The 27,429-nt window shown below is 50.5% G+C and overlaps 1 protein-coding gene across 1 annotated transcript; it reads left to right on the plus strand.

Annotated features, from left to right (window-relative positions):
• Positions 1-5,471: 5,471 nt before the first annotated feature.
• Positions 5,472-25,940, plus strand: CPT2 (carnitine palmitoyltransferase 2). Its single transcript, XM_075556307.1, has 5 exons — positions 5,472-5,791; positions 13,112-13,192; positions 14,351-14,457; positions 21,897-23,201; positions 25,402-25,940. The coding sequence occupies exons 1-5, from the start codon at positions 5,640-5,642 to the stop codon at positions 25,740-25,742; spliced, it is 1,986 nt and encodes a 661-aa protein (XP_075412422.1). The 5' UTR covers positions 5,472-5,639; the 3' UTR covers positions 25,743-25,940.
• The last annotated feature ends 1,489 nt before the right edge of the window (positions 25,941-27,429 follow it).

The following is a 27,429-nucleotide window of genomic DNA, read 5'->3' on the forward strand; positions in this document are numbered from 1 at the left end:
TCACTATGCTTTAATTATGTTTAATTTGTAACAATGAAAACACATCCTGTCTATCAGATATTTACATGACGATCCATAACAGTAGCACAAGTACAGTTATGAAGTAGCAAGGAAAATGATTTTATGGTTGGGGTCACCACAACATGAGGAACTGTATTAAAGGGTCACGGCATGAGGAAGGTTGAGAACCACTGAACTAGGGAATTAAAATCAACATTGAGGAGGACCTCGAGCTCCTGGAGGTGTTGGAGCAACAGCAGTCAAGCTGAGAGGAAGTACTAAGAGGCGGAATAGCGAGCATGATGGTGGGGCAGAAGGAAGGTAAAAGGAAACAGGAAAGATCTAGGAAGCAAAGCCACAGATAGAGATATAAACATAGGTGTGTACATATGTAAATACATTAATTCATAAAAATAGAGGTATTGGTCTATGTACATATACTTATATGGCAACACACTGAGATAGTGGATGGTGGACTTTGGGCCTCTGCTCAAGCTCTTCCTCAACGCAAGCATGTTTTAACAACCTAGCATTCTGTGATGCTCACCCTCCCTGCACAATCACTGAAGACAAAACGGGTGCATAAGCAAATGTGGTGGAGAAAGTGGCTATACAAAGATGTAACATCTGGGGTCTTAAAGGCTTGAAGTTAAACCAGCGGCCATCTAGCAGAGAAGCAACAAGCCCACATGGAAGAAGCACACCAACTTATATGACCATGCGGTGTTGATGGGAATCAAGTAACAGGCATCAGAAGACCACAAACAAACAAACAAAAACCATATTATTGAGCATGAGGGGGGTCAGAGCAGAGACCCAAAACCCATCTGTAGACAATGGGGCATCCCCTTACAGAAGGGTGACAAGGAAGGGATGAGTCAATTAGGGTGAGTGAAGCACCGATGAAATACACAATCTTCCTCTGGTTCCTTGAGGCTTGCTCACCCCCCACTAGCATACCCCCAGTCGTGCCTTTCACTTCGGGTAGACCTGAGCATGTACAGCAGGTACAGATAAGAGATAAGAGCTCACGACACAAAGAATCCAGGAACAGGAATGGGATATCGGTACCATGAAGTAGGATGAAGGTGGGGGAAGAAGGGGAGGAAGGGGAAACCAACAGCGATGATCGACACATAACCACCCCAAGCCCCATCCCAGGGGGAATGAACACCAGGGACAGTGGGAAAAGGGAGACAGCTGTGATAATAATAATAATAATCTATAAGTTATCAAAGGGCCACGAGGGTGGGAGGGAGAGAGAAAGGGAAAAAAGAGGAGCTGATACCAAGGCTCAAATAGAAAGTAATTGTTTAGAAAATAATGATGGCAACATGTGTACAAATATGCTTGATGCAATTGATGTGTGGATTGTTATAAGAGCTGTAAAATCCCCAATACATGATCTTTTAATAAAAACATTTTTTAAAGTTTGGGGCACAGTTTTTACTTTGATTTCATGTTTTGGAATTTAAATGTTTTCTCATTTAAATGAGGAAACATACTCATTTCCTTTTGAAAGGTTTGGAATTCATTGAACAAGCAGTACTAAATAGTCATTTTTCAAGGCAGCTTGACCCTTGAAAAGTTTCCTTATTTCAAGCAATATCTGGCCCGGGTAAGACCCAGTACAACCTGAGAAGCTGGGACTGCTAGGCTAACTCTAGTTACTTGACCTTGACAATATTGGGCTATTTGGGGTGTTCCCGTTTGTTGCCTTTGGTTAGACACTTACCCAGTCGAGTCTCTCTGGGATGTGAATCCTTCTGCTTGCATTTGAAGCCTGTGGTTTCAATGAACTTAGATTTTTAATAAGAATATTAACTTGACTTGTTGTTAGGTGCCATGACATCAGATCTGACTCATTGCAACCCTGTCTATGTACAACAGATGGTGCCCAGTCCTGCACCATCCTCCATTGTCCTGTGTGAGCCCATTGTTGCCACCACGGTGTCAATCCACCTTGTTGAAGGCCTTCCTCTTCTTCTCGGCCCTGCTCCTTTGCCACGCATGATGTCCTTCTCCAGGGACTGGGCTCTCCTGACAACATGGCTAAAGTTGATGCAAGGAAGTCTCGTCCTCCTCGCCTCCAAGGAGCACCCTGGCGGTGCTGCTCCTAAGACAGGTTGTATTGTTCTTTGGGCAGTCCACAGGACTTGCAACATTCTTCTCCAGCACCACAATTCAAAGGCATCCATTCTTCTTTGGTCTTCCTTAACCAATGCACGACGTGACGTGGCGTGTTCTATTTTTTCCTAGCTAATCTGAAACAGAAGAAATCTGGGATTCTTTAATGACAATTCAGAAGTTTTTTTCTAAGTAGAAGGTCTTTCTGACTTCTTATGCATGGTTCCGGTTCTCCCAGAAGACTCAAGGCTTTCTGGTCATCCTTAATGTGGTACAAGATAGGCATCAATGACCCGTGACGTTTCTCCACTCACCGGGTCTATAAATGAAAACAAGCCTTTGCCTTAGAGAACCTCAAGGTTTCTTGTGACAGCAGAACTGATAATTAAGTCAGTCATCATACGTAATATACAAGGCGTTATAGAATCACAGAGGGAAGTAGTCATTCTTAAGGCAGAAGAAAGGGTGACATTCGAGGAAGGTTTCATAGAGGACGTAAGTTTTGAAATAGGCTTTGAAAGATGAAAGCAGTTTATTAGGTAGAAATGTATGCGTGTGTGTGCATGTGTGCGTGTGTGTGTGGGGGGAATTATAAAACAGCAGGAGCCAGAGTCACAGGGATGCAAGCAGTCAGGACAAGTCTGGTCATCGTGAGTCATTTCATGTGGATGAAGCATAGGGCATCCCAGGTGAGATGATGTCAGGATCGAGAAGCAAATGGGGTTCAGAAGGCCTTGGACAGCGGAGGGGCATAGGTTTGCTCCTGTCAGCCCTGGGCTCCTCTTTCAGTTAGTAGACTGGGTGGCAAACTCCTTCAGGCCCATGCCATTTCCTGAAGAGGATTCATTCAGCACAGGGCCTCTAAGTCTAGAATTGGCCCATTGATCTTCTATTGGGTCATCCATTTCTTCCTAGTCCTCTCGATCTCTTTAACTTGATACAAACACTTGCAGCAGGTTTCAAGGTTCTGAGAACCGACTGGATTTGACACTGAATGATCCTTTTCAGAAAGGGGTTGATATTCTCTGGAACTATGCCCTGTCAGTGAGTGGGCATTGATGTTCGGGGTTTTCATTTCATACTTAGTTCTTAAGCATTCACAATTGCCAGCGAACATGTGGTTACTAATCTTCCTTTTCTGAGAGAGTTGAGACAAAACCCAGGTCTTCTGGCTCTCAATCCAGTGCTTTCCTTTCTGTTTCAAATCAAGCATTTTATTGTGATTGGGGGAAGGTTGACTGTGCAAAACAACTTCACATCTCGTTTCATGTCATTGATTACAATTCCCACGATGTGACATCACTTAGCCCATGTCCTCCTTGTGTTTTGTATTTCCATTCCTCCCCCTTTTCTAACTCTTTTGAACTTTGTCCTTGGTCAAACGCTGCTCTTTTGCTCTCAAATCCTTGATTATTCCAAGAAGTACATACCTTCTAGTGCTTTGGCTCACTTTATAGAGCTATTGTTTGGCTGAAAATTGAGCCATGAGAGTGAGTTCAACTACATGCCTAAAGAGACTTGAGTGGTTCCACCGATCTCTATCCAATCAGTAAGCTGGATCATTTTTATGATTTTGAGGGTTTTTCCCATATTTTTCTCCAGTTTTACCCAGGACCTTCTAATGTTAGCTCCATTCAGAGTAGCTGGAAGAGGGAACCCTACCTCATCTCCTCCTTCTGGTCTCAGGGTCATGGACTAATTGTTTCCATGCGGCTTTGATTTCCTTCTCCAACGCTCTTCCCAGTGCACTCTAGCTTCTGGGAATACTTAGCCAGCTGGGGAGCCAACAGAATGTACTTGGCTACCTCAAACCCACATTATCACAGGGGACAGCTGGAGCTGAAGAAGCTGTGTTCCCCAATGGAATTATATTGTGTCTCAAATCCGACAGAGTGGTGGTGTGATGTCTTTTGATATCTTTTTCTTCTTCCGTAAAGTGGGAGTGGTGCCCACCTGATCCTTCAGCCACAGCAGCGGCTTGGGCCTGGGTGGGGTGCGTTTTCCGTTGCTGCTGCACGGTGGTCTTGTTAGGATGGCTGAAGCTGTGAATGGAGCTCCGTTCAAGTTACATAATCTCAGAGTCCGAAAGACCAGGGGGATCTCGGAGATGTTCTGTGGTCCTGAGGCAGATGAGCAAAAGAAACTCCATTTTTGTCAGCTGCTAAGTGACTTGCCCGTTCCTCCCTCCCATCTCAGAAAGGTGCCTGCTAGTTGACCTGCCCATTCTTCCTCCCCTTAAGGGAAAGTCTGCTGGTGATTCATTTTAGAATGTACTCCCATGTGCCCAGGTTCTGAACACTGCAATTAGTTTCAACTATTCTTCAACATATTGTTTGTTCTGATTCAATATTATTCCCTTTGATGTAATCTGAATGGTGTAGTTAATTTTGTCATAATAACCGGGATGCTACAATATAATCTTGTTATGGTAACTAGGATGTTATAGTCAATTTGGGCATATTTTTTCTTTTATGATAAGGAATGTATCTTGAAAGGCATGCTTCCTCTTCTTGAAGTTACAATTAAACTATTAATTTTGCTTTCTGCATCTCTTCACGCTTGCTTGAACCCTGACAGGTGATAAATGAGTTTTTTGACCTTAAAGATGGACTGAGAAACTCACTCAGGACTGCTTTGAAGGGAAACATCTTTGGTTTCTTGGTGGCCCAGCTAGCTGAATTTAAGAGACTCTTCTAAATGTCAAGACATCACAGTGGTTGTCCTTTATTTGAGCCACAGCCTAGGTGTGGTCTGCTGAGCAGGGAAGACCCTCAAAGCCAGAGGACAACGGTTTCCTCTCAGCAACGAGTGTTCCCGTCTTTGGAAATGGTCCAGCTGAGAAAGGATGCTCCGGAAGAGCGGCTCTTGCTGTCAAAAGGACAGAAAAGGTGTCTGGGTGGAAATGCCCTGGTCTCTGGCTCCTGCTGGGGAGCTGTGCAGTTTCAACCGGGCAGACGTTGAGGGAACAACTGCCACCATCTAGAGGGGGCGTCATTTAAAATAAGCTCTTATCAGATTCCAAAAGCTTTCTTTTCTTCCAGTTTCCATCCTGCTCAAAAAAAGGGAGTTCCGTGCTCCCTTTCCTAACTAAGGACGGTGTTACGGAGGCGGGGCCGGGGCCGGGGGCGGGGCGGGGCCGGGCCGGAGCCGGAGCCGGGGGCGGGGCGGGGGCGGAGCCGGGGCGGGGCGGGGGCGGGGCCGGGCCGGAGCCGGAGGCGGGGCCGGAGCCGGAGCCGGGGGCGGAGGCGGGGCGGGGCCAAAGGAACTTTTACAAGCCCGACGCCACCCAACCCCTTCCGGCCCGGGCGGCGGCCGGCGGGGCCGGGGGCGGGGCCGGTTGTGGGCGGGGCAGGAGGGCGCCCACGGGCCGGAAGTGGCTCGGCGGGCGGGGACGGACTTGTCATTAAGTCGCTAACGTTGCGACCCGGGACCTTGAGGGCGGCGGCCTGGTCTGTTTACACGACAGCCCACCCTCCCAGTCTTCAGTCGCTGCCGTCGCTCCTACCGCGACTATGGTGCCCCGCTTCCTGCTGCGCGTCCGGCCCCGAGGGCCTGCCCTTGGCCTTGGGGCCGCTTGCCGTCGTCTGAGCGCCGCCTCGGGGCCCAGCCAGTACCTGCAGCTCAGCATCGTGCCCACCATGCACTATCAGGACAGTCTGCCCAGGTGAGCCGGCCCCCCTCCCCCACACCCCGCCAGCCCGGGATCGGCCCCCATCTGACTTCAGGCACTGGACCTACCCCGCACACCTAACCCAAGCCCCGGCCTGGCGAGGCTGCGCCCGTCCTCCAGTATTTCCACCCAGCTACCTCAGATTTGCTTCCAGAGCTCCCCTGCACCCTCAGATTCTCTCTTGAATAGTTCAAACCCTTCTCCAACCCCCTTTCGCGTACCGCGCTCCCTTCAAGCATCTCTCTCTCTCTCTCTCTCTCTCTCTCTCTCTGGAAAAATGTTCGACCTGCATATTTGTGACTCCAACCTAAATCCTTGAATTTAGGTGTTCCCTGAAATAAGATTGTCCCCGAATTTTGATAGGCCCATTTTGGGGCCCATGTGAGGGACTTTGCTGAAGTTCTTCCAACATGCCATCCTGCCCAATCTTCTCAATCCCGGTGACAAAGAAACCATGGCCTGACTCCCCATTCTGCCTATAACTCGTTGCTCTTTTAGCACCCCATCAGCCCAGTGCCCCTTTCAAGTGCTCACTCCCACCCTCAGCTCCCCAAAACACCCAGACTCCCTGCCATTGAGTCAATGCTGACGAAGAGCAACCCCGAGCTTCCAAACCTGTACCTGTGTCCAGGAGGAGACATGGCCGTCTTTCTCCTGCCCAGTGGCTGATGATTAGGGACTGCTGACCTTGCAGATTGCTGTCCCCATGTGGAGCCCTATGCTACCTGGGCTCTGTCATCCTCAGCGTACGCCCCGCTAAATCCTCCTCAGAGTTGTCAGACCAGTCTTCACCTGAAAGCTTCCCAAGCCCTGCACAGCCTCTTGAATGCAATCCCGGGCATGCGCCTTTCTTATAATCTCCCTCACCCGCATCGTACGGCTGGACCCTCAGCCCACGCCCATAGAAGTCTGCACGCCACCATCTTACTCACATTACATCCAGAGCACCCCCAGATTACATCTGCTCCTCACCACAGACACCCACCTGTACCTTCCTCAACACTTCACCCAGAACCCACTTCCTCTCCAAAAACAGAGCCAGAGCCTTTCCTCTTTCTTTTCTCTCATCTGATATTGCTAAAAAATCAACCCCACCCTGGCCTGTTTTCCCAGCCTGTGGACTCCCAGCCTGCATCTTAGTTGGGAGGACTCCCTCTCCCTCAGTTCCTTCACTCACACCTGACTTCTCTGTTCACTTACCGTTCCTAGGGACAAACTCCAAATTTGTCTCAAAGGCCCTTCTCCTTTCCCTTCTCACTAAACTGCCTTCAGAAACCAGCCCACAAGGGAAGGGAGTCAGGCTAATCAGCTATTTTCTCTCAGAAATTTGGATATTGAACTGAGGAATAAAATGACTGAAAAAAGATTTAAAATGAACAAACAAAAAAAACAACTGGAGGTTAGCACTCCCGCTGACATGAGTAGGGAGGGAAATATTGTGTTACAGGCATTGTCCTCTGCCACCACCCCCCTCTCTCTTTTCTCTCCACACCGAGGCACTGTTTAATTACCATGTAGCATCACTGCCCACTCCTCCCTGTCTCAAGACCAACTAAAATGAGATTAGTCCCAACCAGACACTTTAAATGTGGCAAAAGGAACGAGGAAGAGAAAGGTTCTCTGTTTGGGACAGGCCTGGTGCCTGCCGGCTGCCCACACAGCAGCTCAGGGTGCCCGCTGGGCCGGGCCAGTATGTAGGTGAAAGGTGAGAGCGTTCACTTGCCAATCAATCCCAGGCCTGGTCCCACTGGGAGATGAGATCAGAGTGAGTTTCTACATTTTCCCCACGGGAATAAGCCTCCACTTTCCACCGCAGAGAAAGCTGTAGGGATCCCGGTTGCATACAATCTGGTTCTCCACCCATGAATAATCTTCAACAACCAGGCCAGTGACCCTCAGGCCTCTGTGGCCTCAGCTATGAATGGAGAGCTAGACCAGGTGAGGGTGCTGGTTCTGAGCGTTGAGGAGGGTAATGTGTTAACCTTTACTGTACATTTTGGTGTCCTACTCGGTGAAAGGCCTGAGCTGCAGCCCCGTTTCAGATGCCGGATTGGCAACTCTCTAACCTCTGGTGGCTCAGTTCTGCCTTTGAGCCTGGTTCTCTGGGAAGCAGACAAAGCAATGCATAGTTCCCAGGTTCCCTGCCTTGTGCACAACATCAGGAAACCCTGCCTGGCCCCGTGCTGGCTTCACCGTTGTTGGTATATCTGAGCCCATTGTTGCAGCCCCCATGCCAGTCCATCTTCTGGGGGGTCTTCCTCTTCCCTCTGACTTCCCACTCCTTTTCCAGAGACTGTGCTCCCATGTTCACATGTCCGGAGTACATGAAACGAAGGCTTGATATCTTTGCTTATAATCTTACTTTGGCTGAACTTCCAAGACAGACTTGTTTTTCTGACAGGTGCTTTCAATATTGTGCGGATAGAGGGAAATAAGATATCAGAGATCTTTTTCAGTATATAAAACCCAGGATTGATGAACCTATAGAGACAGCAAGTAGAATAAGGGTTCTTGGAGGGGTAAAGGGGGGGAGTGTGGGCAGTAAAGGGGAGCTGGTATCAAGGAGTTCAAGAAGAAAGAAAATGTTTTGAAACTGATGGTGGTGGCAGTTGTACAGTGCCGCTGGCTGAGACTGAACTATAGAATGATACGATACCTTTATCACCTCCCAATCAAAGGTTTTGGAATAAAGGAATAAATTCTAACAATAGATAAGTAAATGAACGCTATCAGAGAGAAGGAACAGGCAGTCATAATCATGTGCCTTTGTAGTAATGAAAATCACAGAACACTTCATTGTGCTTATGTGAAACGTGTGCATAGGCCACGCACCAGCCAGTCCTGCAAACCCAACACAGAGATACGGAGTGGTTTCACACCAGGAAAAGTATGTGTCAGGGTTTGATCCTTCCACTGTACTCACGCTGCGCTGTGCTGAACAAGGACTCTGTGCAGCTGGTCTGAGTGCAGACCGCGGCAGCACGAGTGGAGGAAGATGCACTACCCGCTTGTGGTACACAGATGACACCACCTTGCTCGCTGAACGTGAGGAGGGCTTGGAGCACTTACTGATGAAGATCAAAGACTGTAGTCTTCAGTGTGGATGAAATCTCCATCAAGAAAGCAAAAATCATCAAAACTGGACCACAAGACATCATGGTAAACAGAGGAAGGATGGAAATGGTCAAGGATTTCACTTTACTTGAGTCCGCCATCAGTCAACTCCTGTAAGAAGCAGCAGTCAGGAAAGCGAACGACTCACTGCATTGGGCAAACCCACTGCACAGGTTTCTTTAAAGTGGTAACCCCACAGTGTCACTGTGGAGGCTGCACCCGACCTGAGCCATGGCACTGTTGCTCAGCTCATACGCATGTGGGAGGAAGGCTGAAGAAGACTATGGATGCATTTGAATGAAGGCTTCAGGAAGAAGGTTGACCAGCCCGGGCCAGACGTGTGCCGCGGGACACACAGCAAGCAAACAGATGGTCCCAGCACCAGTCCAGCCAGCGTGCTCCCGAGATGCAAGACTTAGTTTCAGGTTATCAGGAGGCATCGATCCATCCCCAGGGAAGGACAGAACAAGAGGAGGACCCTCCACGAGAAGGACAGGCACAGTGGCTGCCGACAAGGGACTCACCCAGCAGTGACTGTGGGGACCGTGCAGGCCCAGGCAGTGGTTCCCTTCGAGCATCCATGGGCTCCCTATGGATCAGCATGAACTCAGTGGCGCCTAACACAACCCACTTCAATACAAAGAGCCCTTGTGGCTCAGGTGGTTAATTGTCCGGCTGCCAACCACAAAGTTGGCAGTTCAACCCCCCCAGTAGTCGGTTTCTGTAAAGATGATTGGCTTGGAAATCCTGGGGAACAGTTCCACTCTGTCCTGTGGGGCCACTATGAGTCAGAGACACTCGGCAGCATAGGACAACTGTGTAGATAGACTGCACCGTTAACCACAGACTATGAAACCACACACCCCGAGGAGACCAAGGGTGGGTGAGCGCACACACTCCTCTGTATTGTGGGTGGATTTGATATGTGAACAAATAGCTGTAATGTAATCGGTGGTGGTGGTTAAAAGGACAGGATGGGAAGGAGTGGGGAGACCCCGCTTGAACCCTCACTTCTAACCTCTCTGATGCTGTTTCCTGATCTGGGCAGGAGAACAGGAACGGACCGTTCCGCTCGGAAGTGTTTGGTACAGTGAACCTGTGGGTCTCTCGTCCATCTTCTGTTGCTGAGTGCATCGTTCAATATTTTGCCCACGGACTCCTTCCACATGGAAATGCGAAGCAGGCGTTTTTCTTCCGTTCCTTCAGTTTGAAGTATGCTGAGCACATTCCTCCCCTGTGGTTGGCTTGTGCACATTACATTAGAATGCTTTGCTGTTTTGTCTTTGAGTTTTTCTCCTCGGGCACTGGTTGAGAACCGCTGTCCTAAGGGATCAAAATCCAGTTGTTCTAACTAAGGGTAGAACTCAGTCAGTGTCGATAGAGTCTTACGGAGCCCTGGTGGCCCACCTGATAAGCACCCAGTGGTTGTTGAGTCACGGTCACCTGCACGCTGCCCAACAGGAGCAAGAGCGCTGCACCACCAGCAAGCATCCGATCTGGGCAACTTTGCTTTTTGTCCATGTTCAGTGAGTTAGCAGAGGTCCTAATTTAGGATATGGACTTGATCTTTTTTTTTAAAAAATTTTTTATTGGGGCTCGCACAATTCTTACCACAATCTATACATACATCCGTTGTGTCAAGCACATATGTACATTTGTTGCCATCATCATTCTCAAAACATTTGCCTTCTACTAGAGCCCTTAATATCTACTGCTCATTTTCCCCCGCCCTCCCCACTGCCCCCTACTTCATGAACCCTTCATAACTCATAAATTATTATTATTTTGTCATGTGTTACACTGTCCAACATCTCCCCCCGCCCTCTTCTCTGCTGTCCATCCCCCAAGGAGGAGGCTATATGTAGATTCTTGTAATCGATTCCCCCTTTCTACCCCACAGTCTCTTCACCCTCCAGGCATTGCCACTCTCACTACTGTACCTGAAGGAGTCATCTGTCCTGGATTCCTTCTGTTTCCAGTTGCTATTTGTACCAATGTATATCCTCTGGTCTAGCCAGATTTGTAAGGTAGAATTGCAATCATGATAGTGGGGAGGAGGAAGCATTTAAGAACTAGAGGAAAGTTATATGTTTCATCATTGCTACCCTGCACCCTGACTAGCTCATCTGCTCCCCACAACCCTTCAGTAAGGGGTGTCCGATTGGCTACCGATGGGCTTTGAGTGTCCACTCTGCACTCACCTACATTCACAATGATAATGATTTTTGTTCCTTGATGCTTGATACCTGATCCCTTCGACAGCTCGTGGTCACACAGGCTGGTGTGTTTCTTCCATGTGGGCTTTGTTGCTTCTGAACTAGATGGCCACTTGTTTATCTTCAAGCCTTTAATACCCCAGATGCTATATCTTTTGATGGCTGGACACCGTCAGCTTTCTTCACCACATTTGCTTATGCACACATTTTTCTTCAGCAGTCATGTTAGGAAGGTGTGTATCCTGGAATGCCAATTTAATAGAACATGTTCTTGCATTGAGTGAGTGCTTGAGTGGAGGCCCAATGTCTATCTGCTGCCTTAATACTAAACCTATAAATATATGCACATAGATCTGTTTCCCCACACTCTTATATAAATATATTTACATATGTACCTTCCAGTCTTTATACCTCTATAAATACCCTTTGTCACCTAGTTCTTTCCTCTATTTCCTTTTACTTTCCTCTCGTCCCACTATCATGCTCAGCCTTCATTTGAGTCTCAGTAATTTCTTTCAGTTACCTTCCCTTTGCTGAATCCCTACCAGGCCTCTCACACCTTCCTTGCCACAGATTTTGGATGATTTATTGCTCCCTTGTCTCTGGGTTGGTTAGCACCACCTCCTTGCCCTCTCCTCCCCCTCTTCTGTGTACCTTGGAACCATTGGTCCCATTGTTTTCTCCTCCAGACTATTCATCTAGTCTATCTTATCTAGCTAGGTCTGTAGAGATAATAATATGCACCACAATCAAGCCATAGCAAGATAGGCGATGGGTGAGAACACAGCAATGACAACAAAAAAGGAAACCAATTACCCATAGAAGAATAAATTAATTAAAAGAAAAAAATTTAAAGAAAGAAAAACCAGTAAATAGATCAAGGTCTGATTTTTGATCTCTAGGCGTGTCCTTCAGTCAGGTCCCATGGGGTACCATGCTTTGGCCCCAGAGTCTGTCCTTTGTACTGCGCTGCCACACGCTTTTAGTGGTTTGCCTTATTGTCACGGGGTCAGTCTGGGCCAGTCCTGGCCCTGAGTCTCCAGTGTTGTCCACCTTAGGGCTCTGGGCCATCAAGGGATGGCTTGTCTCGCAGTGGGATCAGCCATATGGTCCACTCTGTCCATTGGCTGTTCAGAGCGGGGATATTGTCCTCCAGGCCTGATGGGCCAGGATGTGCTCCACTCTTATCTTCCTCCACCTTCATTTGCTCCCATGTGCTCTGATCAGACATGTCCCTCTCCCCTAGCTGCAGCTTCAGTGCCGTCCTCTCAAGTAAATTCTTCTGGGGTGAGCGGCAGTTGTCCACGTAGCTGGAATGGGGGCTGAGCCCTCGGCCCCCTCCACTGGTCCCCCACTCCTTGCCGGCACACTGCATTTGTCTGGCACTGGCGTTATATCTGGTCCCTCTTTCCCCGTAGAGACAAACTATACCCTCCCCTTGGGTGGGTCAGTGCCTTATTACCCCACCACACATCTTTAGTTTTTTTCTTTCCCCTTTCCTCCCTCCACCCCTGTTTTAGTTGGCTACCATATGTACCCCTAGATTTGGTCTGGACCCTGACATACTACCTGGACTTGATCTTTAATTAATTAAAAAACATTTTTTGCCTTTTTTAATTAAAAGATCATTTTGTTGGGGGCTCTTACTACTCTAAACAATCCACACATCAATTGTATCAAGCACATTTGTACATATGTTGCCATCGTTCTTTTCTAGACATTTACTTTCTGTTGAGCCCTTGGTATCAGCCCCTCTTTTTTCCTTCCCTCCTCAATGCATTGAAAATTATGTTTTTGCTCTAAAATAGAGTGCTCATGGGCATTGAGAGAAGTAATACATTGGCTCTGATTTGTCACTGGCTTCCTGTTGTTGTTGGGGGGGGCGGTGTTCATTCTCTAGGAACCTGCATTTGTTTGCCTTTGAAGCTAATGAACCTCCACAGACCACACCTGGTGCTGACTTTGACTTTGCTTTTTTCCGCAGGCTTCCCATCCCCAAACTTGAAGACACCCTTAGGAGATACCTCTTGGCACAGAAGCCACTCCTGGATGATGAGCAGTTCAGGTAAACACGGAGGGGAACCTGCTTGACCACAGTTGGGGTGGTTCAGGAGAGGAAGGCAGGCGTGGTGGCCCACGAGCCTGGGTGACTGGATTGGATCTTTAGGGACCTGGAGTTCTGTGTCTAGACCTTGCCTTTGTACCCACTAACCGTATGCGAGTTCAGGAGACAGATTTTCGCTCCTCGTGAAAGGCAGACCAAGTCGTAGCCAGGCTTAACAGGAGACACGCATCTCCCGGGAGGCTAGCTTTGTGCTCCACATGGGCAGAGAAGGCCCATTGAGGAGATCGGATGGTAGCCCAGAAGTCTGAGCACAGAATTAGAAATTGACCTTGGAGAGTCTCAAGAGAGGATTGTATTAAGCCTTCCCAGCCTCCTGGTCTGTCAGGGGGCTTCTTGGCACAGATAACTGACTTGTGATTAGAATTGCAAAAGCCTTCCCAGGACAGTGATGGGAAAATATAGATGAACTGTTCATAATCTAGCTCTCTGCTCTTAAATCCACCCCCACCCCCCCCCCCCCAAGCAGGCATCTGAAACCTCCCTTGATATGGCCCTGAAGGAATAGCCGCCATTGTGAAGTAAATGAGCCCCTGTGGTGCAGTGGGCTAAGCATGGGGCTGCTAACCTCAAGGTCTGTGGTTCAGGCCTCCCAGCCGCTTCATGGGAGAAAGATGAGGCGGTCTGCTTCTGTAAATGGAAAGCCTCTGAGTCCCTTCTGTGCTGCCCTGTAGGGTCGCTGTGGGTCTGAACTGAATGATGGCAGTGGGCTGCGTCTGGGTTTTACTGTCAAGTGAGTACTGTGTTTCAGACGGCCCTCAGCCCTCAGTTTTATAACTGTTCGTCTCACCATGTAAGGCGGTCTGAGCTCTAGTTTGCACGTAAACCCCGGCGGCCCGGCGACATCCAGCACCGTGCCCAGGCACAAACAGCTCCTTTGATTCTCAAACGCATGCCCTCTCCTCCGTTTCAGCAGCTTCTCAGGCTAAAGATTGTTTTGGGAGGTGTTGATTGATCTTCCTGAAGATGTTCTAGGTATTGGTCACCTTAGTGGTTCTGATTGATGGCACCTTCCAGATGTTAGGGCTCTGCTCTTGGGCATCGCTCGCCTATCATATTGTGTCTGCCCCACCTTAACCTGTCTCTCCGTGGACGCTGTAGGAAAACAGAACAGATTTGCAGGCATTTTGAACGTGGGAGTGGAAAAGAACTGCATGAGCAGCTGGTTGCCCAGGACAAGAAGAATAAACACACAAGCTACATCTCAGGTAGGTCGGGCTATGGGCGAAGGAGCTGGTGGCCTGTGGGTTAAGCATTGGGCTGCTAACCGGAAGGTCAGCAGTTCAAACCCACTAGCTTCTTTACAGGAGAGAGATGAGGCCGTCGCCTCTTATGAAAGATACCCTGTGGAGCAGGTCTACCCTGCCTTACAGAGTCACTGTCAGTCGGAATGGACTTCGCAGCCGTGGGTGGGCTGTGGGTGTGATCCCCCCACCCCCAGAGTTTTCCATAATGGAAATTCTCATGTGTTTGGTCTCAAAAGTATTTCTGACGAGCCCAGCATTGAAGTAATGTATCATCTTCTCTTCTTGAAGTCAATATTAAAGCCGAGTGAGTTCCCCTGTTAAGATGTGGGCTGGTGTTCATCCGAAAGAACACTGGATCGCCTTCTCCGGAGGCAGACCAAAAGTGTTCTCTGATCGGGAATCCTATCAGCTGCTCTCTGTGGGACGGACGCAGGGTTGAGACCGACGTCCTGTGCATGCATCATTCTCGCTCCTTCACAATTGCCCACTGTCCTCTGTAGCCCCCCACCCCCCGACACACCCTGGCCTTCAACAAAACCCAGTTCTTCCCCGTTCCTTGAACTCAGAATTTCACATTCGTCCTTGAAACCTGGGCAGGCGGGTTGTTCTAGGAACGGGTGGTTTGCGCTGCTCTCACAGGACGTCTTTGACGTGCCTACTGGCCGTGTGGCTCTGCACGGTTTGAACCAGCGCTTCTCAGCCTTCCGCACGCCACCGCCCTTTCACACAGGCCCTCATGGTGACCCCCAACCATAACATTATTTCATTGCTACTTCACCGCTGTCATTTTGCTACTGTTAGGAATCGGGTGACCCACAGGTTGAGAACCGCTGGTTTAAATGGTCCTAGTCAACACATGTGACTGCTAGCAAGCTACTCAGTTTTGTCACATGAGCACACGCAGAGCACACTCATGGCTAGTGTGCTTTTGCAAAGACCACTGCGAGGGCGACTGCCGTGAAGGAAAAGCCGAGTGTCTTCTTAGAAGACCAAGGCGCACGCGGGATCTTCGTTGTTTTGTTTTGGAGTTTTATTGGCACCGTCCACACTGCGTACAGTTCAGTAATTCAACTCTATCACGAAGATGTGCAGTCATTGGCTTGGCTCGAGAGCATTTTCTCCTCCTTGTGCTTGTTGTCATTCAGGTAATTCTAAAAGTGGCCAAAATATGCACGACACAATCGTCTGCAGGCCCATGACTTCTACAGTGTAATTCAGCACCATCGATTATACAGTTCCTGTTGTATGACTATATTGATTTCTTTTTCCAAATGATTCCATCACCACATAGGGTTTTCAGTGTGTGACTTTTTTTTTTTTTTTGCTAGTAGGTCACCAGTGCGTGGAATCTTCTTAGTGGTAGAGCCGGGATTCACAGGCAGCCGATGTTCCTTCCACGACAAACCATCAAGGGCAGCAAGTGACTTTCAGGTGCTCAGTTGGGTCCCACATGTCCAGGTGATTCAGGGACAAGCCTGGGCTCCTAGGTGGTAACTGTCAGCTAAGGCCAAGTGGCAGGGCTGGACCCCTGCTTCAGTGCAGGCAGGCTGTGTTTGCTTCTGTGGAAGGGCTACCCTTTAGCTGGACAGAGGCCAGACTGAGGTTGATGTGCCCTCACAGTGCCGGCTCTCCTCTAGGTCTTTAATATTTCCTCCCCTATTATTGTGCTGTGAGTTCTACCTCATTCATCCCATTAGACCTGTGTATGTTCATGTGTGTAATTAAGATCGTTTGATGCATGAAATCCAAGATAGAGGAACCCTTCAGGAACTGTAAGGGAGTAATGATTCCCCGAGGGAGCAGAAAGCGAGGAGTGGGGAGTGGGGAAAGGGGGAACTGACAGCAGCGATGCTGCTATAACCTCACTGGATGGGAGCAAATAGCAGACTGGCAGGGGAACGAAGCCAGAGGGTGGTGTAAGACACGGGGGAGAAAAGAAATACAATGCTAGCAATATTGAACCTACTAACAAGGGCTCCTGGGGGCAGGCAAAGAGGGGAGGGCAGGATAAAGGGGAGCTGATACCAGAGAGCAAGAAGAAAGAAAATGTTTTAAAAATGATGGTGGCAACAGTTTTACAATCATGCTTGATCTAATTCAGTGGTTCTCAACCTTCCTCATGCACGACCCTTTAAGACAGTTCCTCATGCTGTGGTGCCCCCCCCCCCCACAAACATAACATTAGTTTCATTGCTCTTTAACTGTCACTTTGCTACTGTTATGAATCGGGTGAGCTCTGTGAAAGGGCCGTTTGATCCCCAAAGGGGTTGCGACCCACAGGTTGAGAGCCGCTGCTCTAGTTGAACTGTGGAGTGTTATAATATGGGAAAAGAAGATCCGTACCTGTGGTGAAGGCTTACATTGTGCCACCTTACAGTGACACACATAGAAGTTGATTGATTTTTTTGAATGGGAAATATCTTAGGCTCGTCTGTTATGAAAAGAAAAGTTGACTCACGGCTTGAAAGGGACAATGTACCTATATCTAGTCTGGGAAACGAGATTGTTTTCCCTGACAACCTAGCGGTTTCTGTTGCTGCAGAGAAGCCTGGGACAACACCTTTCCTGTCCCGTTTTTCCCAGGGCTGTGGCACAACTTCAGTGACTCATAAGTGCATCTCGGAGTACAGCTTGCTTTTTGAAAGAGTGAAATCTAGGGTGAAAGTGAACTTCCCAATTCACCACTCTGCCCTCTAAAATCATGCAAGGCGACAGCACCAAGCATTAAGACAGTATAAAAAACCAACAGCTTGTACTTGGGCAGGAACTTCTAGCAAAACAAAAGCTACGTAGCTGATGGCTAATGCGATCACTCAGACTCTGAGAGGCCGAGCCCTGCCTGTAGCCGGCAGTCTGACAGCCCCTGTGTTTGAGTCCATTTCTCCAGGGCAGCGGGCCTCTCTCGGACAGGAGACACTGGGAATGAATATTAGCTCCTCTGCCTACAACATTAAATGTTAATGAAATCACAGAGTTAATGAAATTCTAGAGTTGGACAGGAGTTTGGGCACCATTTCGTCCATCCATTCTTTTTTAGGGCGGTGTGTGTGGGGGGGGTCAGTGCATTTTATTTTGGTGTGAGGGAAAGTTTACACAAGAATGAGTTCCCCTTTCAACAGTTTGCCTTCGTTTGGATTGGTGACATTAGTTGGGATGCCCTCGGTGTAACAACCCTCTTCCCACCATCTCTTGGCTCCCCCTTCCCGCCCCCCACCCCCATGGCTTCTGAACTTGGTTTTCAGGCAAAGGCTGCCTTTGTGGTCTCATTGGGTTGACTGTTCCGAGAAAGTGTTAATTGTTAACTTCCTGGCAGGCCTGGTTATTTGGCTGAAAGGTGATCTTTGGAGCGGGCTCAGTTCCAGGTGTACAATCGGTAGCAGACTGAAAAGCCCACCCTTCAAGCCCAGCAGCAGCTGAGAGAGGCAGCGCTGCACCCCAGGGCCCTCCTAGGGTCAGGATGGGTTGCAGTCGACTCAAGAGCCAGGTGCTTGGGTTTCTGGTTACTCGTGCTGGTGAATCCCAGGAGAAGCTTCCCTGGGAAGGCACGTTTTCTGATAAAATAACCTTTCTCCTAATTGCATATGGAAGCTCTCCAGACAGAACAGCCTCAGCTTGCTGAGGGCTGGGCTGAGGAGTTCTAGCTATGTGCTTTTCGAGTGAGTGTACCTGGCACACAGAATGAGGGCAAAGGCGCTTCCCTGCCACGGACTAACCAGCCACTACACTCCTACCCAAGAGAACCGGAAACCTACATCAACACATAGACTTGTACGTGAATATCATAGCAACATTCGTCCCAATCACCAAAAGGAGGTACCTATTAAAAGACTCAAAACAAGCAATCATATCAATGCGAATGAGGCCCAAAGCCCATCTGTGCACAATTGGACATCCCTTCACAGAAAGGTCACAAGGAAGAGACGAGCCAGCCAGGGTGCGGTACAGATGGCACTGGCGAAGCAACATTTCTCTAGCTCTTTGATGCTTCCTCCCTACCGCTATCATGACTGCAATTCTACCCTACAGTTCCGGGCAGACCAGAGCACGTACACTCGTAGGGATAAGAGCTCTTGACACACAGAATCCAGGACAGATAAGCCCCTCAGGACCAACAACAGGAGCTGCAGTACCATGAGGGTAGGGGGCAGGTGGGGGCGAACAGGGGAACTGATCACAACGATTGTCACATAACACCACCACCACCACCCAGGGTGATGAACAACAGAAACATGAGTGAAGGGAGACAGCGGATGATGTAAGATATGAAAATAATGATAATTTACAAATTATCAAGGGTTCATGAGGGAGGGAAAAAATGAGCTGATACCAAGGGATCAAGTAGAACATGTTTTGAGAATGATGATGGCAACATATGTACAAATGTGCTTGACTCCATGGATGGATGGGTGAGTTAGAAGAGCTGGAAGAGTCCCCCCCAAAATGATTTTTTTTAAAAAGGAGGGTTATCTACATGCCCATCACGTGATATCCTACAGTGGAATTTGACCCAACAGTAGGAGTGAAGGACTGACACATGAACAAACAAACCCTTATGTGAAGAGGACAAATGTAAAATACTATCTATTGTAGGATCCCATTGATAGGTCATGCTTTATGAGAGCAAACAGCTACAAGTTCATGGACACATTTGTTAAAAATAGCAAAATGTAGAGCTATTATTTCTTGACATACCCCCATCTAGGTCTCTATACTTTTGAAGGTGATATTTCCATCTTTCTAATTCTTTTTCCAATAATTCCACACACTGATTTATACCACATCCAAAAGACACTTTTGGACATCTTAAAAGGACTCAATCTGTATTCCTGTTAAGTGTTCTCTGAGTTTGAAAACAAAAAGAAGGTTGGAGGGAAGGTCCGGGCTGCAGGGCCGGAGGGCAAACTTTCCAAACAAAATGTTTCTAGGACTTCCTTTGTGTCCCTTGAGGAACGAGCAGATTGTCATGTTGGGAAAACCTTCTCATCAGTACCGTTTCCAGTTTGCTCAAAGCTTTCTCCCAAGCAGCGCCCTGGTCATCTCGGTTCCCTGTGGAATGCCCGCACGCTCACCCCCATCTTCCGAGCTTTGAAGTCATCTCTGAGGCCTTCCCAACCTACCTGAAAACACGTGCTCCATCCAGCACAGCCTCAACTTTCCCGAACGACCCTTGCACAGGGTCCAAGTTTCCTGGTCTTAGAAACCGAGACACGCTCCTCTCTCATCTGCAGGCGGGTCCGCCCACCCAGCGTGAAGATGTTCCCATGCTACACCACGCGTCAAGACAAGATATCATCTCTTTTTCAGAAATAAATACTTAGTAGTCTATAATTACATATTGCTTTTGCGATGAATCACTATGCTTTAATGTTATTCAATTTGTAACAATGATAATACATCTGCATATCAGATATTTACATCATGATTCATAACAGCAGCAAAATGACAGTGATGAAGTAGCAATGGAAATAATTTTATGGTTGGGGGTCACCACCACATGAGGCACTGCGAAAGGGTGGCGGCACTCGGAAGGTTGAGAACCACTGGTTTAGATGGCGCGGCATTCCCAGACCTTGTTGGAAAGCTTCAGTGATTTAAGGAAGATGGCCACCGAAGTGTTGTTAAAAAATTGGTATTAGTCTTGACCTCAAACTAGGTTTGTTTGTATGTTTTCCCACCGATGATCTCCATTGGGGTGACTGCTGGCGTTAGCAGTGCATCTGTCAGTCCCGTGGCCTTCACCCGCCTCTGTGGTTTGGGAGCAGTCACCATGTGCGTCTTCTCCAACCATCACCACGAATGTGCCCACATTGCCCTTCGGCCTCAGCAGTTAACATGCTCGGATTTTTCTTCACTCCCAGCGGAAGCTCCAGGCCCCTCATCCTTGGTTCTTGTCTCTCTCCTTCCCGCCTGCCCGCTTGCCGTGTGCGCCAGCTTTTGTTTGGACTGTACTCACAGGTAATCTTTCTTGTGAACCACTCTGTTAGTTGGCTAAAAGAGAGCCTTCGGGTCTCAGGGCGGATGCGGCTATGGCTATGGCTTATGTCGGGTTTTATCCCTATAGACTGGGCTCCTTCCCGAGATGTTGGCTTCCCTTGTGCGGACTTCCTGAACTCCCCAAAGTTGTGAATCCCAAACCCAGCTGGCTCCAGGGTTGGGCTCAAGGATCCAGAACTCTTGTGGCACCTATCCTGATACACGTACAAATGTTTTCATTGTGAATGAGGTCTGGTTTGCAGATCACACCATACTTTTTTGCATTTAGCAACTTAATCCGCTTCATCCTTTGCCCCGGTTCTCTCCCACACCCCGTATCCCTTTTAGAATATTGTCTGACCCCTTACCCAAGGGAATACCTGCCGTACTCCCTAGCAAGGGACTACCCTTCCCCTCCCGTCCGACCTCTGGTAAACCAGCAGCGTGTTTCTTTTGACAAGAAAAGGTTTCCTCGGCCTTAAAGCAAGGAAGAGCGGCTGCCTACAAACGTTTGTTCTTTCACGATCGGCCAACTTCACTTTGCCTGGTTTTCTCAAGCCCACCCTGCCATGGCTTGTGCCTCCCCAGGCCATCATCGTCCTTCAACCAAAGCTTGTTCCCGATCTTCCATCAGTGGGCATTCGGTTGTTTCCATCTTCTTGCTATTGGGAGCTGTGCTGCGGGGCACACGGGTGTGCATCTGTCTGTCTGCGGCCTTGTTCTGCGTTTCCCCCGGCCACGTGCACCATGGCACTTCTGTTCCCAGGTGTGGGAGGCAGCGCCATACTGATGTCCAGGATCCTGCCGTTCCACCAACAGTGGGGGGAGGGGTTCTGTTTCTCCACCTCCTCCACCTGCTTTTCTGAACTTGGCTGTCGGTTGTGGTGTGCGGGGCTAGCTCAGCGGTGTGTCTCACGCAGCTCGTGAGCCCGAGTGTGTCGTCTGCAGTGAACGGACGGTCCGTGTCCTGCGCATCCTGCCACTGCCTGGTAGTCTCTTCCTTCTGGAGGTGCTGAAGCTTCTGTGGACTTTAGAGGCAGGGCCCTTGTCAGAAATATCATCGCTGGAAAGCTTTCCCCCTCTCCGAGTTCTCTCCTTACTCTTTGGATAAAAATCTCTGGAAGTCTTATTTTTAGGAGGTTCCAGCCATCGATTCTGCCCGCTCCTGGGTGTGCAGGTTTTGTTGTGTTTGATGGTGTTTATGGCATGTATCAGGGACCCTGACCTTGTCCCTGTTTCTCACATTGATGGTATTTCTGATTCTGGGGGTTACATTTAAGCCCATCTCATCTCGTCAGGAGGTGTGGAGTGTCTGAGGGAATTCGCTCACTGCTCCATCTCTGTCCAGGCTGTCGTCTTGCCAGAAGGCTGTACATTCATTTTTTCCTCTGGCCTCCCCCTCCACCCCACCCCTTCTTGTGTTTCAGGGCCCTGGTTTGACATGTACTTAGCTAGTCGAGACTCCATTGTCCTGAACTTCAATCCATTCATTGCGTTCAACCCCGACCCCAAGCCAGAGTACAACGACCAGCTCACGCGGGCGACCAACTTGACGGTGTCTGCTGTCCGCTTCATGAAGACGCTCCGGGCCAGCCTGCTGGAGCCGGAAGTGTTCCACCTGAACCCTGCCAAAAGTGACACAGCCACCTTCAAGAGACTCATCCGCTTTGTGCCTTCCTTTCTGTCCTGGTACGGGGCCTACCTGGTCAACGCCTATCCCCTGGACATGTCTCAGTACTTCCGGCTCTTCAATTCCACCCGCATCCCCAAACCCGGCCGGGATGAGCTCTTCATCGACGAGCAGACCAGGCACCTGCTGGTCCTCCGAAAGGGGCATTTCTATGTCTTCGACGTCCTGGACCGCGATGGGAACATCGTGCCCGCCTCGGAGATCAAGGCCCACCTGAAGGCCATCCTAGAGGACCGCAGCCCTGCCCCCGAGTACTCCCTGGCCTACCTGACCAGCGAGAACCGCGACGTCTGGGCCAAGCTCCGGGGGCAGCTGGTGAGCGAGGGCAACGGCGAGGTCCTGCGCAAGGTGGACTCGGCCGTGTTCTGCCTCTGCCTGGACGACTTCCCCATCCGGGACCGCGCCCACCTGTTCCACACCATGCTGCACAGCGACGGTGCCAACCGCTGGTTCGACAAGTCCTTCAACCTCGTCCTGGCCCAAGACGGCTGTGCCGCTGTGCACTTCGAGCACTCGTGGGGTGACGGCGTTGCCGTGCTGCGGTTCTTCAACGAAATCTTCAAGGACAGCACGCAGTGCCCGGCCCTGTCCCCGCAGAGCCCGCCGGCCGCCGCCGCGGACCCCGCCGCCTTGCAGAAGCTCAGCTTCAAGCTCAGCGACGCCCTGAAGGCTGCCGTCTCCAAGGCCAAGAGGCAGTTTGAGGAGACCACGGGCAGCCTCACCGTGGAGTGCGCCCAGTTCGAGAGAGGCGGGAAAGAGTTCCTGAAGCGGCAGCGCCTGAGCCCGGACGCGGTGATCCAGCTGGCCTTCCAGATGGCCTTCCTGCGCCAGTACGGGCAGACCGTGGCCACCTACGAGTCCTGCAGCACGGCCGCCTTCAAGCACGGCCGCACCGAGACCGTCCGCCCGGCCTCGGTCTTCACCAAGCGCTGCTCGGAAGCCTTCGTCTGGGAGCCCTCCCGACACAGCGCCGGGGAACTGCAGCAGCTGATGGCCAAGTGCTCCAAGCACCACAGCCAGCTGACCAAAGAAGCAGCAATGGGTGAGGTCGCCTGCAGAGCACGCCCTCATCGCCCCTCTTCCCCCAGCCCTACCCCTTCCCCGCTCCCCCAAGAATTCCTCTGTCCACCCTCACATGCTGCCATCGAGTAGATGCCGACTCGTGGTGACCCAGTCGAACGGGGTTCTGAGACTCTCACTCTTTACAGGAATTGAAAGCCTCATCCTTCTCGGCCGTTGGTTTAGAACTGCTGACCTTGCGGTAGATCAGCTGCCCAATGCCTACCCAGGTTCCCTTTCCACCTAGCGATCTGATAACGGTCAAGTAGCCACTGTGGGTGAGAGCCTGGTTCTCAGCAGTGACCAGGGCATGCTGGAAGGTGACCCCTGTTTAAGGACACCCGGTTCTCCTTTACTCTCACTCCCAGGAGAATCGCTTTTGACCTTTGGGGGCTTCTAGACCCACAAGCCCCTGGGCATCTAGGAGATAGGTCGTTCAGCAGCTCTTCCCAAGTCTGCTTTCCTTCGTTGAATCTGAGACCTGGAAAAATCCTTGAGGATTGCGTAGTCCCATCTCATGTCACTCCAAAGTCCTGGAGTTAGAAGGCACCTCCGAGACATTCCAGCTCCCTCCATACCCGTGTTATAGCTGGGATGTGGGAAACTGAGGACCTGGAAGAGAACGCATGCGGCCAAATTCTCTTGGCTCATCAGCACGGGGCCTGGAAGGCCGGCTCTGGTGGAGGAAGCCCTTCCATTTGTGAGAGAGCGTTGACTCCCAGTCCCAGTCCCAGACTAAGAGTCGTCCCCACACTCTCCCCATCATAGTGCTACTTGAAAGATGCCGCTTACAGGCACATGGCTGCTCTCCATGCCACCGAAAGCTGCCAGTCTAATGGCACACAGGTTCTGTTGTCCTCCCCACTCAACGGTCGGCCAACCCCCTCCTGGTGTCTCCCATTACTGGTCTCAGGTTACTCCCCCAGTGAACTCGGGGACCTCCCAGGGTTAAGACACTGCCCACCTTTCTACGTGTGTGACTGACGGAGCTTGCATGCCCCAAGACTATATAAGCCCCTTGGGAAATACATGCACTTTCTTTGCTGATCCTGACATCGGGAAAGGTGAGCCCCTGTGCCTCTCTCTTTCTGTCCCTTTATTTCCCCCGATTGCACTGCCACGCCTCGGGACCCTGGCCCCACCGTGGGAGGCAGGCCTCTGGCCCAGGGGCACACAGCCAGCCGCAGGAAGGCCGGGAGGAGCCCCGTCAGTCAGCCTCCCGGCTTGTTGGCCACCGGCACCCTCTTGTCCTTTTCACTTGGCTTACACTTTGGATTTTACCCTTTTGGGAGTCCGGAGTGTGCTTTCTACAGACTTTTCTTTTTTTAGAAAACAAGCCAGTTTTGTTAAAGAACAAAATTATCTGATTTCTTTTTCCCTGGTCTGATTTCGAATGACGGCAGAAACCCCTGGATCATGATGGCCAGCGCGGGTTGAAAATCCCAAACCAAACTCCGCCGTCAGCTGGTTCTAACTCATATCGACACCTGTAGGGAGGATAGAACTGGCCCTGTGGGTTTCCAGGACTGCAACTCTTGACAGGAGTAGAAAGCCTCGTCTTTCTCCTGCAGAGAGGCTGGTTTTGAACTGCTGACCTTGTGGTAACAACCCGACTTGTAAGCCACTACGCCACCAGGACTCCTGGACCAGTGTGTATGCATCTAGTTTTCCCTGTCCACTGGCGAGTTTAACATGGCTGTAACTAGCGAGGGGCACCAGCCTTGGCTGACATGGCATGGTCCTGACCAGTCTCCCTGTGCTTGGCCTATGTGCGCAACGCCAGAGCCTGCGTGTTCCCAGGTGGAGGACGGCCCCAGGCCCAGCAGCTGACCAGAGAGAGGCAGGGAGGACGAAGCGCTTCTTCTTGACTGGGGAAACGGGCTTCCGGGTTTTTAAGCCATGCTTTCATTTGAGGCTCGCTTTCAGTTCTGCTATTGGTGGCTTTTTGTTTTGTTTTCCTGAGGACAAACAAACTAGGAGGGGCCTTCAAAGAGTTCACGGAGAAATTCCATTATCCCCTAACTCCATTTTTCACAGACCTTTCAGTGACCCCTTGTTCTTTCGAATGGACCGCTCCCGGGCGAGTGAGCTGGAGGGGTGCCAGTGGAGGGGCCCTGCTCTGGAGGGGAGGTGCGACAGGTCCCCGGCCCTGAGACTCTGCCTTGCCGTCTTGTCTCCGACAGGCCAGGGCTTTGACCGACACTTGTTCGCCCTGCGGAACCTGGCAGCATCCAGAGGGGTCCCGCTGCCCGAGCTCTACCTGGACCCGGCGTACGGGGTGATGAACCACAACATCCTGTCCACCAGCACCCTCTCCAGCCCAGCGGTGAGCATGGGCGGCTTTGGCCCAGTGGTCCCGGACGGCTTTGGCATCGCATACTCGGTTCACGACACCGGGATTGGCTACTGCATCTCCTCCTACCCCGGCCGGAACCCCCGGGAGTTCCTCCGCTGCTTGGATAAGTCCCTGCACGACATGTGTGATGCCTTAGAAGGCAAACCCATCAAAGGCTCATCTGGGTAGGTGGGACGGGCTCGCCACTACTTTCTGAGGAGCAGGGGGTGCTATCTTGTGACAAGCCTAGGCTTTCAGAGGGTGCTTTCTGAGAGGAGCTACACCCCAACTGATGATCTCAGTTGTGAACGAGGTGACATTTGAAAACAACTAACAACTCAGGTGTATTTATTTTGTCAGCCGAAATAAAAGTTAATTATGGTTGCAGATGGTTTCTTTCCCTTTTTAACCTGGTCTTCCTTAAGTGTCCACCAGGAGCACTCCAGCGGCACATTCAGGCACGCGGCCAAGTCCTTCCGCTCGGGCTCTGCAGGTGAATGAAGGACACGCCCCTTCTCTGGCCTCCGCTCCTCTCGAGTTAAAGGCCAGTGTGTGTGAAGGTAAACCTGCTGCCGCCACAGACGACCCTCGTGGACTGCAGGTGCGCGCCTGCATCCGGGTCGGTGGGACAGCCGCGCGGTGCGCCCCTCAGTCAGGACTTACCTGGGCCTGGTTTTACTTTAACCCGTTGGGTCTCATGCTAGTTTTGGCCTAAGCCAGGAAGGAGTGGTGCTTCCTTACAGTCAGCAATTGGGGAAACCTCACAGGACCTTCTCCACTTTACTGGTAGAGTCCCACTACAGCATGAACGGAAGTGTGTGTGTGTGTTTTTACCCACGATCCCAGTGGTTTTCCCAGGAAGGAGTGGCGCAGCTGGGAATTGAATTCTGGTCTCGTGGTGTCAATCCTAGGGCCCCCACATTGCTGCTGTGTGATGCTGACTCAGTGACCCTGTGCCACAATAGAACTGCTCCATGCGGTGCCCTGTGTGGGCATCTTCCTAGGAGCACATTGCCAGGCTTTCTGACATTGCAGCCAGCGGCCGAGCACTGCACCCCCACATGCCCACTGCCGGGGAGGAGGCTGGTCCCAACATGGACTAGAACTGCCCTCAGGCTTCCGAGACTGGGGATCTTGTACGGAAGCCAACGGCATCAACTGTCTCCTGTGGAGCCCTGGTGGGTTCACACTGCCAGCCTTTCAGTGAGCAGCTCGGCTCTCCCGCCAGGGCTCCTTCCTTCCTGTTCAGACACCAACAGGACAACTGCTGGCCTTAATTGAGCCCTTCCTGTGCGTCAGTCACAGAGCACTCCCACCGCTACAAGGAGTTCATGGGAAACAGAATGAAGAGAGTGGAGTTTCCCCATCATCCATGTGAGTGTGATGGACCACGGCCCCTCCCTCACTAGTCAGTCTGTCATCGATCCCTTCATGTCGGTGCTGGCTCCCTTCCCCTTCTGGGTTTTTATGACTGATTCTGCCACAGCACATTTTCAGAAAGGTCATTTTACACCCCTTTGCTTGCACTCAAGGCCTACACTGGCTCCTGCTTCGCTGACCAAAAGGAATCCAGAGTATTTTCACTCGTACGAAAAAGGCACCAAGTGAAACTGGCGTGCAGCGTTGTTTGCAGGCAGCCGGGCCCTGGAGCAGCGAGTGGCATCACTCAGCTGCTCACAGACCTCAGCCTCAAGCCACCACAGTCCGTGCCTTCGCCTTACTTGGGGGGTCAGAAGGATCTGGGGGGATGACTTGGTAGGTCACTTTTTGCATCTAGGAACGCTTAAAATCTTGTCCCCGTATAAACGAATGATGGTTGCTTCTCCCCTTTATATCATTTGGTAATCTGGGAAACCTGGCTGTGGTCCTGCTTTCC

Source organism: Tenrec ecaudatus, chromosome 1, assembly GCF_050624435.1.
Source record: "Tenrec ecaudatus isolate mTenEca1 chromosome 1, mTenEca1.hap1, whole genome shotgun sequence".
In the NCBI taxonomy this organism is placed as follows: Eukaryota; Metazoa; Chordata; class Mammalia; order Afrosoricida; family Tenrecidae; genus Tenrec; species Tenrec ecaudatus.

Coding starts and splice junctions, on each gene's coding strand:
- CPT2 (XM_075556307.1), top strand. CDS start 5,640: ATGGTGCCCCGCTTCCTGCTGCGCGTCCGGCCCCGAGGGCCTGCCCTT. Junction 5,792..13,111: donor TATCAGGACAGTCTGCCCAG/GTGAGCCGGCCC, acceptor TTTTTTCCGCAG/GCTTCCCATCCCCAAACTTG. Junction 23,202..25,401: donor GACCAAAGAAGCAGCAATGG/GTGAGGTCGCCT, acceptor TGTCTCCGACAG/GCCAGGGCTTTGACCGACAC.